General features: G+C 44.2%; 1 protein-coding gene across 1 annotated transcript in view; it reads right to left on the bottom strand.

Annotated features, from left to right (window-relative positions):
* Window positions 1-15,874, bottom strand: part of LOC110519863 (receptor-type tyrosine-protein phosphatase delta) — a gene marked incomplete at its 5' end in the record, with an annotated part of 90,362 nt that extends 74,488 nt beyond the window's left edge. Inside the window, 14 exon segments of the mRNA XM_036972934.1 lie at window positions 2,989-3,082; window positions 4,313-4,317; window positions 4,847-4,951; window positions 4,954-5,004; window positions 5,006-5,101; window positions 6,398-6,420; window positions 6,423-6,491; window positions 8,565-9,161; window positions 10,748-10,865; window positions 11,414-11,440; window positions 12,467-12,660; window positions 13,559-13,660; window positions 13,663-13,863; window positions 15,730-15,874. Coding sequence (XP_036828829.1) covers window positions 2,989-3,082; window positions 4,313-4,317; window positions 4,847-4,951; window positions 4,954-5,004; window positions 5,006-5,101; window positions 6,398-6,420; window positions 6,423-6,491; window positions 8,565-9,161; window positions 10,748-10,865; window positions 11,414-11,440; window positions 12,467-12,660; window positions 13,559-13,660; window positions 13,663-13,863; window positions 15,730-15,874 — 1,827 coding nt within the window.
* Window positions 15,875-19,955: the final 4,081 nt, after the last annotated feature.

Genomic DNA, 19,955 nt, shown 5'->3' with positions numbered 1-19,955 from the left:
AGGGGAGGAGAGGATAGAGAGAGGGGAGAAGAGGATAGAGATGGATAGAGAGAGGGGAGAAGAGGATAGAGAGAGGGGAGGATAGAGAGAGAGGAGGAGAGGATAGAGAGAGGGGAGGAGAGGATAGAGATGGATAGACAGAGGGGAGGAGAGGATAGAGAGAGGGGAGGAGGGGGTAGAGAGAGGGGAGGAGAGGATAGAGAGAAGGGAGGAGAGGATAGAGAGAGGGGAGGGGAGGAGAGGATAGAGAGAGGGGAGGAGAGGATAGAGAGAGGGGAGGAGAGGATAGAGAGAGGGGAGGAGAGGATAGAGATGGATAGACAGAGGGGGAGGAGGGGATAGAGAGAGGGGAGGAGAGGATAGAGAGAGGGGAGGAGGGGATAGAGAGAGGGGAGGAGAGGATAGAGATGGATAGACAGAGGGGAGGAGGGGATAGAGAGAGGGGAGGAGAGGATAGAGAGAGGGGAGGAGAGGATAGAGAAAGTGGAGGAGAGGATAGAGAAAGGGGAGAAGAGGATAGAGAGAGGGGAGGAGAGGATAGAGAGAGGGGAGGAGAGGATAGAGACAGGGGAGGAGGGGATAGAGATGGATAGAGAAAGGGGAGGAGAGGATAGAGAGAGGGGAGGAGAAGATAGAGAGAGGGGATAGAGATGGATAGAGAGAGGGGAGGAGAGGTAGAATTGAGAGAGATGGATAGAGAGAGGAGAGGAGGGGATATAGATGGATAGAGATTGATAGAAAGATGAGAGGAGAGGTAGAAGGGAGAGAGATGGATAGAGAGAGGAGAGGAAATATAGGGATAGAAAGAGGTGGTGAGAGGGGGTTAAAGGAGAGGAGGAGATGAGAGAGAAGAGAGGAGGAGAGGAGAGGAGGAGAGAGGGGGAGAGAGGAGGAGAGGAGGAGGAGGAGAGAGAGGAGGTTAATGTTATTAACAATGGTATCTGGTTATTACCCATCATCATCATCATCATCTTCATATTGTGTTATCTGGTTATTGCCCATCATTATCGTCTTCATATTGTGTTATCATTATCATCTTCATATTGTGTATCTGGTTATTACCCATCATTATCATCTTCATATTGTGTTATCTGGTTATTACCCCATTATCATCATCGTCATGTTGTGTTATCTGGTTATTACCCATCATCATCATCATCATCATCATCTTCATATTGTGTTATCATTATCACCTTCATATTGTGTTATCTGGTTATTAACCCATCATTATCATCTTAATATTGTGTTATCTGGTTATTACCCATCATTATCATCTTCATATTGTGTTATCTGGTTATTACCCCATTATTATCATCTTCATATTGTGTTATCTGGTTATTACCCATCATTATCATCTTCATATTGTGTTATCTGGTTATTACCCATCATTATCATCTTCATATTGTGTTATCTGGTTATTACCCCATTATTATCATCTTCATGTTGTGTTATCTGGTTATTAACAATCATTATCATCTTCATATTGTGTTATCTGGTTATTACCCATCATTATCATCTTCATATTGTGTTATCTGGTTATTACCCCATCATTATCATCTTCATATTGTGTTATCATTATCATCTTCATATTGTGTTATCTGGTTATTACCCATCATTATCATCTTCATATTGTGTTATCTGGTTATTACCCCATTATTATCATCTTCATATTGTGTTATCTGGTTATTACCCATCATTATCATCTTCATATTGTGTTATCTGGTTATTACCCCCTTATTATCATCTTCATATTGTGTTATCTGGTTATTACCCATCATCATCATCATCATCTCATATTGTGTTATCATTATCACCTTCATATTGTGTTATATGGTTATTACCCATCATGATCATCTTCATATTGTGTTATCTGGTTATTACCCATTATTATCATCTTCATATTGTGTTATCTGGTTATTACCCCATTATTATCATCTTCATGTTGTGTTATCTGGTTATTACCCATCATCATCATCATCATCTTCATATTGTGTTATCATTATCACCTTCATATTGTGTTATATGGTTATTACCCATCATGATCATCTTCATATTGTGTTATCTGGTTATTACCCCCTTATTATCATCTTCATATTGTGTTATCTGGTTATTACCCCATTATTATCATCTTCATATTGTGTTATCTGGTTATTACCCATTATTATCATCTTCATATTGTGTTATCTGGTATTACCCCATTATTATCATCTTCATGTTGTGTTATCTGGTTATTAACAATCATTATCATCTTCATATTGTGTTATCTGGTTATTACCCCATCATTATCATCTTCATATTGTGTTATCATTATCATCTTCATATTGTGTTATCTGGTTATTACCCATCATTATCATCTTCATATTGTGTTATCTGGTTATTACCCCATTATTATCATCTTCATATTGTGTTATCTGGTTATTACCCATCATTATCATCTTCATATTGTGTTATCTGGTTATTACCCCCTTATTATCATCTTCATATTGTGTTATCTGGTTATTACCCATCATCATCATTATCATCATCTTCATATTGTGTTATCATTATCACCTTCATATTGTGTTATATGGTTATTACCCCCTTATTATCATCTTCATATTGTGTTATCTGGTTATTACCCCATTATTATCATCTTCATATTGTGTTATCTGGTTATTACCCATTATTATCATCTTCATATTGTGTTATCTGGTTATTACCCCATTATTATCATCTTCATGTTGTGTTATCTGGTTATTAACAATCATTATCATCTTCATATTGTGTTATCTGGTTATTACCCATCATATCATCTTCATATTGTGTTATCTGGTTATTACCCCATTATTATCATCTTCATGTTGTGTTATCTGGTTATTACCAATCATTATCATCTTCATATTGTGTTATCATTATCATCTTCATATTGTGTTATCTGGTTATTACCCCATCATTATCATCTTCATATTGTGTTATCGTTATCATCTCCATCATCATGCAGTATCTCACCTCATCTAGGTTCATCTGATCAGGTTGTCACCAGGCTTCAAGAACTTCCCTCCTCTCTGTTTTCTTCAGAGGAACCACCACCACATAGTAGCCCCTGGCAACAACAACACAACACTTCAGTTATCATGTACAGCTGGGATCATCAACTAGATTCACCTTAATGATGGTCGACTACAGGGATCATCAACTAGATTCACCTTAACGATGGTCGACTTACAGTACAGAGATCATCAACTAGATTTACCTTAATGATGGTCGACGACAGAGATCATCAACTAGATTCACCTTAATGATGGTCAACTACAGTACAGAGATCATCAACTAGATTCACCTTAATGATGGTCGACGACAGAGATCATCAACTAGATTCACCTTAATGATGGTCAACTACAGTACAGAGATCATCAAACTAGATTCACCTTAATGATGGTCGACTACAGAGATCATCAACTAGATTCACCTTAATGATGGTCGACTACAGAGATCATCAACTAGATTCACCTTAATGATGGTCGACTACAGAGATTATCAACTAGATTCACCTTAATGATGGTCGACTACAGAGATCATCAACTAGATTCACCTTAATGATGGTCGACTACAGAGATCATCAACTAGATTCACCTTAATGATGGTTGACGACAGAGATCATCAACTAGATTCACCTTAATGATGGTCGACGACAGAGATCATCAACTAGATTCACCTTAATGATGGTTGACGACAGAGATCATCAACTAGATTCACCTTAATGATGGTTGACGACAGAGATCATCAACTAGATTCACCTTAATGATGGTTGACGACAGAGATCATCAACTAGATTCAGCCTCAGGCTAATTTTTTTCTTGAGCGGATGGTCAGGGACCCCGGAACATAATTACAAATAATTTATAGACTGCAAATTGACCGCAAGGAGCCCATTTGGTGTTGGAGGGCCAGTAGGAGGCGCACTTTCCTCTGGTATAAAAAATAAAGAAATATCCCAATGCCCCATGGCAGTGATTGGGGACATTGCCCTGTGTAGGATGATGTCTTTCGGATGGGACGTTAAACAGGTATTCTGACTCTCTGTGGTCACCTAAAGATCCTATGGTACTTATCATAAGAGTAGGGTTGTTAACCCCCGATGTCCTGGCTAAATTCCCAATCTGGCCCTCAAACCATCACGGTCACCTAATCATCCTCAGCTTCCAATTGGCTCATTCATTCCCCCTCCTCTCCCCTGTAACTATTCCCCCAGGTCGTTGCTGTAAATGAGAACGTTGTCTCAGTCAACTGACCTGGTAAAATAAGGGTTCAATAAATACAAACAACCATATACAGAATCTCTCTATTATACGTGGGAATACATTGGAACACATTTCCTACATTAAAATCACTTGGCGCTGAAATGCTGCTGTTTTTACAGCCTTTATGTTCAACAATAACTTATTTTATTTTTTATTTTTTTATAGTTGGTCCTAAAATTTTGGAGGGACCAAATAAATAAAATCACAAGCAGGCCACCAGTTGGGGAACCCTGATGTACTGTCTCCCTCCCTCCCTCCCTCTCTCCCTCCCTCCCTCACCTGACGGTAGTGGTGGGTCTGTACGGGCGGTAGTTGAACCCTCCCCCCCTCCCTCCCACTCTCTCTCCCTCCCTCATCCCTCCCTCCCTCCCACTCTCCCTCCCCTCCCTCCCCTACCACTCTCCCTCCCCACTCTCCCTCCCCCCTCCCTCCCTCACCTGACGGTAGTGGTGGTCTGTACGGGCGGTAGTTGAACCCTCCCTCCCTCCCCTCCCCCCCTCCCTCCCTCACTCCCTCCCTCCCTCCCTCCCTCCCTCCCTCCCTCCCTCCCTACCTCCCTCACTGACGGTAGTGGTGGTCTGTACGGGCGGTAGTTGAACCGTCACCATCCCGTCTGCGTTGGTCTTCCCCACCAGCGTGGGTTTGGAACGCAGCACGTCCGGGGTCGGTCGTCACGGTTTACGCGGTGCTGTAGACCTCCGGCACTGTTGCCACGGTTAGTCAAACAGGAAGGAGTACTGTGTTTCCGGCTGCAGACCTGTTATCAGCTTCTGGTTCTGTTTACCATCCACCTCAACACTCTGACCCTTACCATACAGGATCTATTGAGAGAGAGAGAGATAATCAACACCCTGACCCTTACCATACAGGATCTATTGAGAGAGAGAGAGATAATCAACACCCTGACCCTTACCATACAGGATCTATAGAGAGACAGAGATAATCAACACCCTGACCCTTACCATACAGGCTCTATAGAGAGACAGAGATAATCAACACCCTGACCCTTACCATACAGGATCTATAGAGAGACAGAGATAATCAACACCCTGACCCTTACCATACAGGATCTATAGAGAGACAGAGATAATCAACACCCTGACCCTTACCATACAGGATCTATTGAGAGAGAGAGAGATAATCAACACCCTGACCCTTACCATACAGGATCTATAGAGAGACAGAGATAATCAACACCCTGACCCTTACCATACAGGATCTATAGAGAGACAGAGATAATCAACACCCTTGACCCTTACCATACAGGATCTATAGAGAGAGAGAGATAATCACACACTCTGACCCTTACCATACAGGATCTATAGAGAGAGAGAGATAATCAACACCTTGACCCTTACCATACAGGATCTATAGAGAGAGAGATAATCAACACCCTGACCCTTACCATACAGGATCTATTGAGAGAGAGAGAGAGATAATCAACACCCTGACCCTTACCATACAGGATCTATAGAGAGACAGAGATAATCAACACCCTGACCCTTACCATACAGGATCTATAGAGAGACAGAGATAATCAACACCCTGACCCTTACCATACAGGATCTATAGAGAGGACAGAGATAATCAACACCCTGACCCTTACCATACAGGAATCTATAGAGAGACAGAGATAATCAACACCCTGACCCTTACCATACAGGATCTATAGAGAGACAGAGATAATCAACACTCTGACCCTTACCATACAGGATATATTGAGAGAGAGAGAGATAATCAACACCCTGACCCTTACCATACAGGATCTATAGAGAGACAGAGATAATCAACACCCTGACCCTTACCATACAGGATCTATAGAGAGACAGAGATAATCACCACTCTGACCCTTACCATACAGGATCTATAGAGAGACAGAGATAATCAACACTCTGACCCTTACCATACAGGATCTATAGAGAGAGAGAGATAATCAAACACCCTGACCCTTACCATACAGGATCTATAGAGAGAGAGCGAGATAATCAACACACTGACCCTTACCATACAGGATCTATAGAAAGAGAGATAATCAACACCCTGACCCATACCATACAGGATCTCTAGAGAGAGAGAGATAATAAAACACACACCATCTAAAGTCCCTGTAACCTCACCGTAAAAGGCTGGGAGGGGTTTTGTCTCGTATCTCCCAGGTCAGCAGGACTGAGTTCTTCATGGCAGCCTTCACTCTGAAGTTAGTAGCAAACACTGTGGAGAGGAACATAGAAAACAACAGTATGACTCCGCAGACTGTTCTTAGATCATAGAAATACAACCCATAGAACTGGGGCCTATCCCCATTCAAGTCACTGATGGACTTTTTAATATGGATTCTATTTCTACGCTTTCAATCTCCTTATAGGATCCAGATCCGGGTTCCAATACTATTTTCACATGTTTTTATCTGGGCTTGATTCAATCCAATCAAATCAAATGTATTATAAAGCCCCTTCGTACATCAGCTGATATCTCAAAGTGCTGTACAGAAACCCAGCCTAAAACCCCCAAACAGCAAGCAATGCAGGTGTAGAAGCACGGTGGCTAGGAAAAACTCCCTAGAAAGGCCAAAACCTAGGAAGAAACCTTAGAGAGGAACCAGGCTCTGTGTCCATGCTGTTTATGACTGGCTGAACCACAAAACAATTGGAACCTAGGAAGAAACCTAGAGAGGAACCAGGCTATGTGGGGTGGCCTGGAGCCATGGAACCAGTAGTCTGAAGAGTGCCATCCTCAGCCCACCAGGCACTCCAGGCAGGCCAGAGCAAACGCTGAAAGTACATATTTAAAGAGTTCTAATAGTATCTGAACCCAGGTCTGAGAGAAACAGGTAATATCTTACCTGTATTTTACAGTTTCTGGTTTCCAGTTTCCAGTTTCTGGTTTCCAGTTTCTAGTTTCCAGTTTCCGGTTTCTGGTTTCTAGTTTCTGGTTTCTGGTTTCCGGTTTCCGGCTTCCGGCTTCCGGTTTCCGGTTTCCGGTTTCCGGTTTCTGGTTTCTAGTTTTCTAGTTTCTGGTTTCTGGTTTCTAGTTTCTAGTTTCTAGTTTCTGGTTTCTGGTTTCTGGTTTCTAGTTTCTAGTTTCTAGTTTCTGGTTTCTTGTTTCTAGTTTCTGGTTTCTAGTTTCTAGTTTCTGGTTTCTAGTTTCTAATTTCTAGTTTCTGTCTGTCCAGAAATACAGTCTAGAAGTGATGTCAGCTTGACTGGATAATGAGATGTGACTAGAATTCCTTACCTTGTCAGCTGAAGGAGGACAGAACACATATTAAGACTACAGACCAGACTGACAAGACAGACAAGAACAAAACAGACTTACGGCGACGCTTGTAACGTGTTCGGTAGGGTGTCGTGGGTGAGTATTTCCACTGAGTTTGACGTGAGGTAATGTACAGTGTGGAGGAAAGAGTGTGTTTAGGATGGGGGGGGGGGGCAGAAATGGAAGATGGTTGTTGGGTAGTTGCTCAAAGGTGGTAGTGAGTGAGTGTGTGTGTGTGTGTGTGTGTGTGTGTGTGTGTGTGTGTGTGTGTGTGTGTGTGTGTGTGTGTGTGTCTGTGTGTGTGCGTGTGAATGTGTGTGTGTGTGTGTGAGAGTGTGTGAGTGTGTTTGTGTGTGTGTGTGTGTGAGTGTGTGTGTGTGTGAGTGTGTGTGTGTGTGAGAGTGAGTGTGTGTGAGTGTGTTTTTGAGTGTGTGAGTGTGTGTGTGTGTGTGTGTGTGTGTGTGAGTGTGTGAGTGTGTGAGTGTGTGTGTGTGTGTGTGAGTGTGTGTGTGTGTGTGGTGTGTGTGTGTGTGTGTGTGTGAGTGTGTGAGTGTGTGTGTTGTGTGTGTGTGTGAGTGTGTGTGTGTGAGGTGTGTGTGTGTGTGTGTGTGTGTGTGTGTGTGTGAGTGTGGTGTGTGGAGGTGTGTGTGTGTGTGTGTGTGTGTGTGCGTGTGAATGTGTGTGTGTGTGTGTGTGAGAGTGTGTGAGTGTGTTGTGTGTGTGTGTGTGTGAGTGTGTGTGTGTGTGAGTGTGTGTGTGTGTGAGAGTGAGTGTGTGTGAGTGTGTTTTTGAGTGTGTGAGTGTGTGTGTGTGTGTGTGTGTGTGTGTGTGAGTGTGTGAGTGTGTGAGTGTGTGTGTGTGTGTGAGTGTGTGTGTGTGTGTGTGTGTGTGTGTGTGTGGTGGTGTGTGAGTGTGTGAGTGTGTGTGTGTGTGTGTGTGTGAGTGTGTGTGTGTGAGTGTGTGTGTGTGTGTGTGTGTGTGTGTGTGTGAGTGTGTGTGTGTGTGAGTGTGTGTGTGTGTGTGTCCTACCTTCCACATCCAGTGGTCGCGTCCTAAACTGGACACCGGGACTATACGGCCCCGCCCCTACCGCTGTGAACGCACGCACTCTGACGTCATACACCGTGTCAGCGCTCAGCCCTTCCAACGCCACGCTAGATTCCGGTACCGTCACCACCACCTCCCCGGTAGCGTTCCCACCTCTACCGTTAACATCCCGGTACTGCACCGAGTACTTCACAATCTTCCCGTTTTGTTCGATCAGCGGGACAGACTTCCAAGCGAGCCGTATGGAAGACGCCGAGGCGCCTTCAGACAGGATATTTTCTGGGTGTCCTCCGGGAACGTCTTCCGGAGTGGTCACCTCGATCGCTGCCTCCTCTCCATATCCTATCTTATTCCGGGCGGAGAGTCGGAACACGTACGACGCCCCCTTGTGGATATCCTGAGCAGTGTAGGACTTTTCCTTGCTGGGGAATTCTACCACGGTGAAGGGGAGGACATCCAGGCGTCCGAAGGTTAGACGGTACCCCAGGAGAGGGGTAGCGGGGCTGGGTGGAGGCAGCCACTGGAGCTGGGCCGTGCCCACGGGGGTGGGACTTACTGAGAGCCTGGGGGGTTCTGGGACTGGGGGGAGGAGGGGAGAGAGAGAGAGAGGGGTGAAGGTAGAGAGAGAGGGGAAGAGGAGAGAAGAGGATGTTACTATTAATGAGAATTAACTGCTCATGAACACCTGCTCATAATCTCTGCACAAATGTAGCCTGTCATTAGAGCCAGAAATGGTGATGCACCTGGATGTTGAGCTGAAAGTCATTCATGTTAACAGTCAATAACAACTAGTGATATCATATTAACAGTCTATATCAACTAGTGATATCATGTTAACAGTCTATATCAACTAGTTATATCATGTTAACAGTCTATATCAACTAGTGATATCATGTTAACAGTCTATATCAACTAGTGATATCATGTTAACAGTCTATATCAACTAGTTATATCATGTTAACAGTCTATATCAACTAGGGATATCAAGTCCAGAGCAAGCAGGACCATAGGGCTGACCTGTCTACAGCAGGACAATAGGGCCGACCTGTTTACGGTGAAGCATGGTGGTGGCAGCAACATCATGCTGTGGGGATGTTTTTCATTGGCAGGGACTGGGAGACTAGTCAGGATCAAGGCAAAGATGAACGGAGCAAAGTACAGAGAGATCCTTGATGAAAACCTGCTCCAGAGCTCAGGACCTCAGACTGGGGCAAAGGTTCACCTTCCAACAGGTCAACGACCCTAAGCACACAGCCAAGACAACGGAGGAGTGGCTACGGGAAAATGAAAAATAGCTGTGCAGCGACGCTCCCCATCCAACCTGACAGAGCTTGAGAGGATCTGCAGAGAAGAATGGGAGAAACTCCCCAAATACAAGTGTGCCAAGCTTGTAGTGTCATCCCCAAGAATACTCGAGGCTGTAATCACTGCCAAAGGTGCTTCAACAAAGTACTGAGTAAAGGGTCTGAATACTTATGTAAATGTGATATTTCCATTAAAAAATACAATATATAATTTATGTAAAAAAATGTCTAAAACCTGTTTTTTGCTTTATCATTATGGGGTATTGTGATGTCATTATGGGGTATTGTGATGTCATTATGGGGTAATGTGATGTCATTATGGGGTAATGTGATGTCATTATGGGGTATTGTGATGTCATTATGGGGTATTGTGATGTCATTATGGGGTATTGTGATGTCATTATGGGGTATTGTGATGTCATTATGGGGTATTGTGATGTCATTATGGGGTAATGTGATGTCATTATGGGGTACTGTGATGTCATTATGGGGTATTGTGATGTCATTATGGGGTATTGTGATGTCATTATGGGATATTGTGATGTCATTATGGGGTATTGTGTGTAGATTGATGAGGAAATAGAACAATTGACTCCATTTTAGAATAAGACTGTAACAAAATGTGCAATAAGTAAAGGGGTCTGAATACGTTTGAAGGCTCTGTATGTGACCTCTTAAAATACGGATGGTCGTCTTTTTCAATTTCAGTTTCACGCTCGCGACCCCCATTTAGAGGAATCACTGCTCTAAAGAAGGCTGCGAAGCCTTAGTACATCTGTCTCGGTGTCTAGCAGCAGGCTGGGTAGCTGTGTCTGTACTGTCTGTTATATTATGTTGGGATGATACATGATAAGTACGTACGTGGGAGGGTAGTGCAGAGAGTTTGGGGTTTGCTCCGTGCCCCGTCTCCCTTGGCGGTGTATGCCCCCACAGACACAGAGTAGGCAGTATCAGCCTGGAGTTCCCCTAGAACCAACTCCTACAGAACACATAGAACGCAGAACTCATCAGTATTACAGAACCACCTCCTACAGATTGTAGAACTCATCAGTATTACAGAACCACCTCCTATAGATTAAAGAACTCATCAGTATTACAGAACCACCTCCTATAGATTATAGAACTCATCAGTATTACAGAACCACCTCCTACAGATTATAGAACTCATCAGTATTACAGAACCACCTCCTACAGATTCCATTCTAGGCTGTATCTCATTCCATAGTTCCATTCTAGGCTGTATCTCATTCCATAGTTCCATTCTAGGCTGTATCTCATTCCATAGTTCCATTCTAGGCTGTGTCCCATTCCATAGTTCCATTCTAGGCTGTATCTCATTCCATAGTTCCATTCTAGGCTGTGTCCCATTCCATAGTTCCATTCTAGGCTGTGTCCCATTCCATAGTTCCATTCTAGGCTGTGTTTCATTCCATCCTTTTTTCTACTAGCCCATGGGACCTAAACACAGGTCAAGACAACAGAATACTTTAATCCTTTTTTTAGATAACAGATCACAGATATACTTACATATTCTGCAGATTCATTGTATTCCCACTAAACGACAGAACGAAGCAGGGAGCAAAGAGGAGGGAGAGAAATAAACATTTTTTTTTACATTAGTCTCATATTTTATAATATATTGTAAAATATATAATATATATTATTCTTAAAAAATATTTTACATTCTAAGCAATCAGTCTATCTCCAGTAAGGTTTTCAGATACATCTAAATGTTACATTCTATTTCAACATTTCATTCTATTTCAACATTCCATTCTAATCCAACATTCAATTCTAATCCAACATTCCATTCTAATCCAACATTCCATTCTATTTCAACATTTCATTATATTTCAACATTCCATTCTAATCCAACATTCCATTCTAATCCAACATTCCATTCTAATCCAACATTCCATTATATTCCAACATTCCATTCTAATCCAACATTCAATTCTAATCCAACATTCCATTCTAATCCAACATTCCATTCTAATCCAACATTCCATTCTAATCCAACATTCCATTCTAATCCAACATTCCATTATATTCCAACATTCCAATCTAATCCAACATTCCATTCTAATCCAACATTCCATTCTATTTCAACATTTCATTCTATTTGAACATTCCATTCTAATCCAACATTCCATTCTAATCCAACATTCCATTCTAATCCAACATTCCATTCTATTCCAACATTCCAATCTAATCCAACATTCCATTATATTTCAACATTCCATTCTAATCCAACATTCCATTCTAATCCAACAGTCCATTATATTTCAACATTCCATTCTAATCCAACATTCCATTCTATTTCAACATTCCATTCTAATCCAACATTCCATTCTAATCCAACATTCCATTATATTCCAACATTCCATTCTATTCCACCATTCCATTCTATTTCAACATTCCATTCTAATCCAACATTCCATTCTAATCCAACATTACAATCTATTTCAACATTCCATTCTATATCAACGTTCCATTCTATATCAACATTCCATTCTATATCAACGTTCCATTCTATATCAATATTCTATTCAACCTGTCTGAGTTGTCTTCCATTGTTACCTGTGAGTCGTCTAGGAGTATATCCTTGATGAGGTTGGGTCCAGCGGGTTCTCCATAGTTCATCTTCATGTAGTGGACCTGGTAACCTCTGACCTGACCATGTTGCCGCTCCACGGCCGGTGCCCGCCACACCACCCTGACTGCTGACGAGTTCACCGCCTCCGACGCCACGTCGCGCGGAGGACCACTGGGAACTGGAAATGCATTGTGGGATAGGTTGAGGTCAAGGGTCAGGGTTCAAAAAGTTGTGGTGGCTCTTAGATGGTTTAGATACTCCGGGGGAGGTGAGCGTTTGGAGGTAGGATAGGTTGGTGGGTTGAAAGCTTTTTGGAGTTCTGTTCAAAATGTCGATAAATATATACGAGATGAAAGCACCAAAAAAGCACCTAAAGACGGCCTGAAAAACTGGCCTGACCTTCAGAGAGCGAGAGTGAATGGAAAATAGAGAGGGGAGATCAGACGATACAAGGAATCCTAAGGGGCTGTGGTTCCCAGAACATCATATAACCTCAGTTATACAGAGGAAGGTACAATACAAACACATACCAAGAAAAAGGTTCAGCTCTGTAGAGGTAAAGTTAACTTCAGCATGATGAGTCAGGGTGAAAGGAAAGACTGAGGGCTAGGTGGAATCCCCCCCCCCCCCTTTTACAGAGATGGTTTAAGCCATAGGGTTCAGCAGCAGTTCACAGGGGCGCATGGTTAATGGAGCGTACTATTATTCCCCTCATGTAGGGGTATTTAGTGACACACCCGCAGGGCTGTCTATTATTGTTCAAAAGGGCATTGTCAGTGGGATACACTGCATCAACCCCCCTCTGGTACAGGGAGAGAAGAGAGAAGAAAAGAGGAAGGATTTTAGAATGAAATGACTGTGTAGAGGTATAGCCAGGGGAGGTATAGCCAGGGGAGGTTTCTTTCTTAGAATGAAGGTCAAGGAGAAAAGACAGCTAGGGTTGCTGGGAATAGGATGCCGTTTGGGATGCACCCTACCGGCTAGAGGTTCTCAGGTGGTGGCATTGTTAGTGGGGCGAACCATTTTCACCAAGGATAGGGGTGTTTAGTACCAACAGGCAGGGGAAAGGGACATACCATCTTCTTCGGTGCGTACTAGTAGTTGTAGACTCTCTGGTCCTTCTCCGGCTTCCGTCAGGGCTCTGACCGTGATTCCATACTCGGTCCATTTCTCCAGGTTTCCAGAAGGTACGGAGAGCTTCCCGGTGGAATTCGGCTGACTTGCTGGGAAGTCCTGTTGTCCCGTTCCGTGACAGAATACTGGATGGAATATCCCGTTATGATTCCGTTCTGGAATTCCGCCAGGGGCGGAGCCCAACTTACCAGGATGCTGGTGGAGTTGGGGCTGGAGCATGTGACTTCCTGCGGAGGGGCCGAGGGTTCTGATTGGCCAGGTTTGAGGAAGTACGGGTTGTTTGTGGATGTGATTGGTTGGTGAGGTGTTTAGTGGAAGATGGTGACAGAAAAGAAAAAAAAGGGGACAAAAAAAAACACAAAATGAAAATAAAAGTCTAGAACCAATGTTTTCTAGAAAGACAAACGACCAGAAGACAAACACAGGTGCAAAACGCAAATCCAGGGTTGCAAAATGTAGGTAACTTTCCCAAAATGTCCAGGTAATGTCCAGAAATCCTGGTTTGGGGAAAGTTTGGGAAAGTTATTGTAATTTAACAACCCTCTCTATTCAAAATCTGTTTGGATAGAAAATGTTGTCAACTGAAAAGGAGTGAAGAAGAACGACGAGTTGTAAAGGAGGAAACAACAGAAAAGGACACTGGACTGAGTCTCTGGGACAACGTGTAACACGTAACCTACCTTGACTTGAGTCTCACTCCAACCCATTCTATCAGTCTCAGTGCTTCTCCCCAGACTGATCCACTTCACATCTCTAACTGCTGAACTACTTTGTGCGTTGTGATCACCTTACCTTGACTGTAGCCCTAGCTGACTGACAGACGTCAGACTCGTGGAAGTTTGAAAAAAACAAAGATATACATCTAAAGAATAAATTGTAAATATTGACCTATTGTTTCACTGTATAAAGTCATCTTATTCTGTTGATCTTATTCTCCACAAATTGTATTTTGTGATTCCATGACATATGAGGTCTGTTTAATCCAGATTACAATTCTGGTCCTCAGAGTATCTGATAGATGACACTAGAGGTCTGTTTAATCCAGATTACAACTCTGGTCCTCAGAGTAGCTGATAGATGACACTAGAGGTCTGTTTAATCCAGATTATAACTCTGGTCCTCAGAATATCTGATAGATGACATATGAGGTCTGTTTAATCCAGATTATAATGCTGGTCCTCAGAGTATCTGATAGATGACATAATGAGTTGTGTTTAATCCAGATTATACCTCTGGTCCCTCTAGTATCTGATAGATGACATAATGAGTGTGTTTAATCCAGATTATACCTCTGGTCCCTCTAGTATCTGATAGATGACATAATGAGTTGTGTTTAATCCAGATTATAACTCTGGTCCCTATAGTATCTGATAGATGACATAACGGGTTGTGTTTAATCCAGATTCTACCTCTGGTCCCTCTAGTATCTGATAGATGACATAATGAGTTGTGTTTAATCCAGATTACAACTCTGGTCCTCAGAGTATCTGATAGATGACACTAGAGGTCTGTTAATCCAGATTCTACCTCTGGTCCCTATAGTATCTGATAGATGACATAATGAGTTGTGTTTAATCCAGATTCTACCTCTGGTCCCTCTAGTATCTGATAGATGACACTAGAGGTCTGTTTAATCCAGATTCTACCTCTGGTCCCAATAGTATCTGATAGATGACATAATGAGTTGTGTTTAATACAGATTCTACCTCTGGTCCCTCTAGTATCTGATAGATGACACTAGAGGTCTGTTTAATCCAGATTCTACCTCTGGTCCCTATAGTATCTGATAGATGACATAATGAGTTGTGTTTAATCCAGATTATAACTCTGGTCCCTATAGTATCTGATAGATGACATAATGGGTTGTGTTTAATCCAGATTCTACCTCTGGTCCCTATAGTATCTGATAGATGACATAATGAGTTGTGTTTAATCCAGATTCTACCTCTGGTCCCTCTAGTATCTGATAGATGACACTAGAGGTCTGTTTAATCCAGATTCTACCTCTGGTCCCTATAGTATCTGATAGATGACATAATGAGTTGTGTTTAATCCAGATTACACCTCTGGTAGAGCAGTACCAGCAGTAGTAGTAGTGTAGCTAGGGACATACGTGTCTGTGGTGTATCTGTGGTAACCTCGTTGGTATACGCTCCGATGCCGTGCTTGCTACGTGCTGCCAGCTGGAAGGTGTAGGAGGAGAATGGCTTCAAATTCTTTATAAGGTAGGAGGAGGCGGGGTCAAAATTCAGCTTCTTCTAGAAAAGAGAGAGAAAAAAGAGAGAGAGAGAGAAAAAGAGAGAGAAAGAGATGGAGGAGAGAGAGAGATGGAGGAGAGAGAGAGAGAGAGAGAAAAAAGAGAGAGAGAGAGAAAAAGAGGGAGAAAGAGATGGAGGAGAGAGAGAGAGAGAGATGGAGGAGAGAGAGAGATGGAGGAGAGAGAGAGAAAGATGGAGGAGAGAGAGAGAGAGAAAAAGAGAAAGATAGAGAGAGATGGAGGAGAGAGAGAGAGAGGAGAAAAAAGAGAGAGAGAGAGAGATGGAGGAGAGAGAGAGAGAGAGAGAGAGAGATGGAGGAGAGAGAGAGAGAGAGAGAGAGAGAGAGAGAGAGAGAGATGGAGGAGAGATTGATGGAGGAGAGAGATGAAGGAGAGAGTGAGATAGAGATAGTTAGGTTAGGGTAAGGTCTAAGTTGTAACAGGTAGGCAGAGGGTTAAGGTGGAAGGTGTAGCAGGTAGACAGAGGGTTAAGGTGGAAGGTGTAGCAGGTAGACAGAGGGTTAAGGTGGAAGGTGTGACAGGTAGACAGAGGGTTAAGGTGGAAGGTGTAGCAGGTAGACAGAGGGTTAAGGTGGAAGGTGTAGCAGGTAGACAGAGGGTTAAGGTGGAAGGTGTAACAGGTAGACAGAGGGTTAAGGTGGAAGGTGTAACAGGTAGACAGAGGGTTAAGGTGGAAGGTGTAGCAGGTAGACAGAGGGTAAGGTGGAAGGTGTAGCAGGTAGACAGAGGGTTAAGGTGGAAGGTGTAGCAGGTAGACAGAGGGTTAAGGTGGAAGGTGTAACAGGTAGACAGAGGGTTAAGGTGGAAGTTGTAACAGGTAGACAGAGGGTTAAGGTGGAAGGTGTAACAGGTAGACAGAGGTTAAGGTGGAAGCTGTAGCAGGTAGACAGAGGGTTAAGGTGGAAGGTGTAACAGGTAGACAGAGGGTTAAGGTGGAAGGTGTAGCAGGTAGACAGAGGGTTAAGGTGGAAGGTGTAACAGGTAGACAGAGGGTTAAGGTGGAAGGTGTAACAGGTAGACAGAGGGTTAAGGTGGAAGGTGTAACAGGTAGACAGAGGGTTAAGGTGGAAGGTGTAACAGGTAGACAGAGGTTAAGGTGGAAGGTGTAGCAGGTGGACAGAGGGTTAAGGTGGAAGGTGTAGCAGGTAGACAGAGGGTTAAGGTGGAGGGTGTAACAGGTAGACAGAGGGTTAAGGTGGAAGGTGTAGCAGGTAGACAGAGGGTTAAGGTGGAAGGTGTAGCAGGTAGACAGAGGGTTAAGGTGGAAGGTGTAGCAGGTAGACAGAGGGTTAAGGTGGAATGTGTAACAGGTAGACAGAGGGTTAAGGTGGAAGGTGTAACAGGTAGACAGAGGGATAAGGTGGAAGGTGTAACAGGTAGACAGAGGGTTAAGGTGGAAGCTGTAACAGGTAGACAGAGGGTTAAGGTCTAAGCTGTAGCCGGTAGACAGAGGGTTAAGGTGGAAGGTGTAACAGGTAGACAGAGGGTTAAGGTGGAAGGTGTAGCAGGTAGACAGAGGGTTAAGGTGGAAGGTGTAACAGGTAGACAGAGGGTTAAGGTGGAAGGTGTAACAGGTAGACAGAGGGTTAAGGTGGAAGGTGTAACAGGTAGACAGAGGGTTAAGGTGGAAGGTGTAGCAGGTAGACAGAGGGTTAAGGTGGAAGGTGTAGCAGGTAGACAGAGGGTTAAGGTCTAAGCTGTAACAGGTAGACAGAGGGTTAAGGTGGAAGGTGTAACAGGTAGACAGAGGGTTAAGGTGGAAGGTGTAGCAGGTAGACAGAGGGTTAAGGTGGAAGGTGTAGCAGGTAGACAGAGGGTTAAGGTGGAAGGTGTAACAGGTAGACAGAGGGTTAAGGTGGAAGGTGTAGCAGGTAGACAGAGGGTTAAGGTGGAAGGTGTAACAGGTAGACAGAGGGTTAAGGTGGAAGGTGTAACAGGTAGACAGAGGGTTAAGGTGGAAGGTGTAACAGGTAGACAGAGGGTTAAGGTGGAAGGTGTAACAGGTAGACAGAGGGTTAAGGTGGAAGGTGTAGCAGGTGGACAGAGGGTTAAGGTGGAAGGTGTAGCAGGTAGACAGAGGGTTAAGGTGGAAGGTGTAACAGGTAGACAGAGGGTTAAGGTGGAAGGTGTAGCAGGTAGACAGAGGGTTAAGGTGGAAGGTGTAGCAGGTAGACAGAGGGTTAAGGTGGAAGGTGTAGCAGGTAGACAGAGGGTAAGGTGGAATGTGTAACAGGTAGACAGAGGGTTAAGGTGGAAGGTGTAACAGGTAGACAGAGGGATAAGGTGGAAGGTGTAACAGGTAGACAGAGGGTTAAGGTGGAAGCTGTAACAGGTAGACAGAGGGTTAAGGTCTAAGCTGTAGCCGGTAGACAGGGTTAAGGTGGAAGGTGTAACAGGTAGACAGAGGGTTAAGGTGGAAGGTGTAGCAGGTAGACAGAGGGTTAAGGTGGAAGGTGTAACAGGTAGACAGAGGGTTAAGGTGGAAGGTGTAACAGGTAGACAGAGGGTTAAGGTGGAAGGTGTAACAGGTAGACAGAGGGTTAAGGTGGAAGGTGTAGCAGGTAGACAGAGGGTTAGGTGGAAGGTGTAGCAGGTAGACAGAGGGTTAAGGTCTAAGCTGTAACAGGTAGACAGAGGGTTAAGGTGGAAGGTGTAACAGGTAGACAGAGGGTAAGGTGGAAGGTGTAGCAGGTAGACAGAGGGTTAAGGTGGAAGGTGTAGCAGGTAGACAGAGGGTTAAGGTGGAAGGTGTAACAGGTAGACAGAGGGTTAAGGTGGAAGGTGTAGCAGGTAGACAGACGGTTAAGGTGGAAGGTGTAGCAGGTAGACAGAGGGTTAAGGTCTAAGCTGTAACAGGTAGACAGAGGGTTAAGGTGGAAGGTGTAGCAGGTAGACAGAGGGTTAAGGTCTAAGCTGTAACAGGTAGACAGAGGGTTAAGGTGGAAGGTGTAACAGGTAGACAGAGGGTTAAGGTCTAAGCTGTAACAGGTAGACAGAGGGTTAAGGTGGAAGGTGTAGCAGGTAGACAGAGGGTTAAGGTCTAAGCTGTAACAGGTAGACAGAGGGTTAAGGTGGAAGGTGTAGCAGGTAGACAGAGGGTTAAGGTGGAAGGTGTAACAGGTAGACAGATGGTTAAGGTGGACGCTGTAGCAGGTAGACAGAGGGATAAGGGGTCAAAATCAAAAGTAACAGTCAGTATCTGGTGTGGCCACCAGCTGCATTAAGTACTGCAGTGCATCTCCTCTCATGGACTGCACCAGATTTGCCAGTTCTTGCTGTGAGATGTTACCCACTCTTCCACCAAGGCACCTGCAAGTTCCCGGACATTTCTGGGGGAATGGCCCTAGCCCTCACCCTCCGATCCAACAGGCCCCAGACATGCTCAATAGGATTGAGATCCGGGCTCTTCGCTGGCCATGGCAGAACACTGACATTCCTGTCTTGCAGGAAATCCCACACAGAACGAGCAGTATGGCTGGTGGCATTGTCATGCTGGAGGATCATGTCAGGATGAGCCTGCAGGAAGGGTCCACATGAGGCATGCTGCAATGATGAGAGAGGAGGATGTCTTCCCTTGTAACGCACAGCATTGAGATTGCCTGCAATGACAACAAGCTCAGTCCGATGATGCTTGACACACCGCCCCAGACCAGACAGACCCTCCACCTCCAAATCGATCTGCTCAAGAGGACTGGCCTCGTTATAACGCTCATTCCTTCGATGATAAATGGGAATCCGACCATCACCGGTGAAGAGCACTTTTTGCCAGTCCTGTCTGGTCAGCGACGGTGGGTTTGTGCCCATAGGCGACGTTGTTGCCAGTGATGTCAGGCCTACAAGCCCTCAGTCCAGCCTCTCTCAGCTATTGCGGACAGTCTGATCACCGATGGAGGGATTGTGCATTCCCGGTGTGATACATCCTGTACCTGTCCCGCAGGGTGTGATGTTCGGATCCTGTGCAGGTGTTGTTACACGTGGTCTGCCACTGCGAGGACGACCAGCTGTCCATCCTGTCTCCCTGTAGCGCTGTCTTAGGCGTCTCACAATACGGACATTGCAAT

Source organism: Oncorhynchus mykiss, unplaced genomic scaffold (genome assembly GCF_013265735.2).
Source record: "Oncorhynchus mykiss isolate Arlee unplaced genomic scaffold, USDA_OmykA_1.1 un_scaffold_212, whole genome shotgun sequence".
Lineage (NCBI taxonomy): Eukaryota > Metazoa > Chordata > Actinopteri > Salmoniformes > Salmonidae > Oncorhynchus > Oncorhynchus mykiss.
The sequence above is the reverse complement of the archived record's forward strand: the minus strand, read 5'-3'. Positions and strand labels throughout refer to the sequence as shown.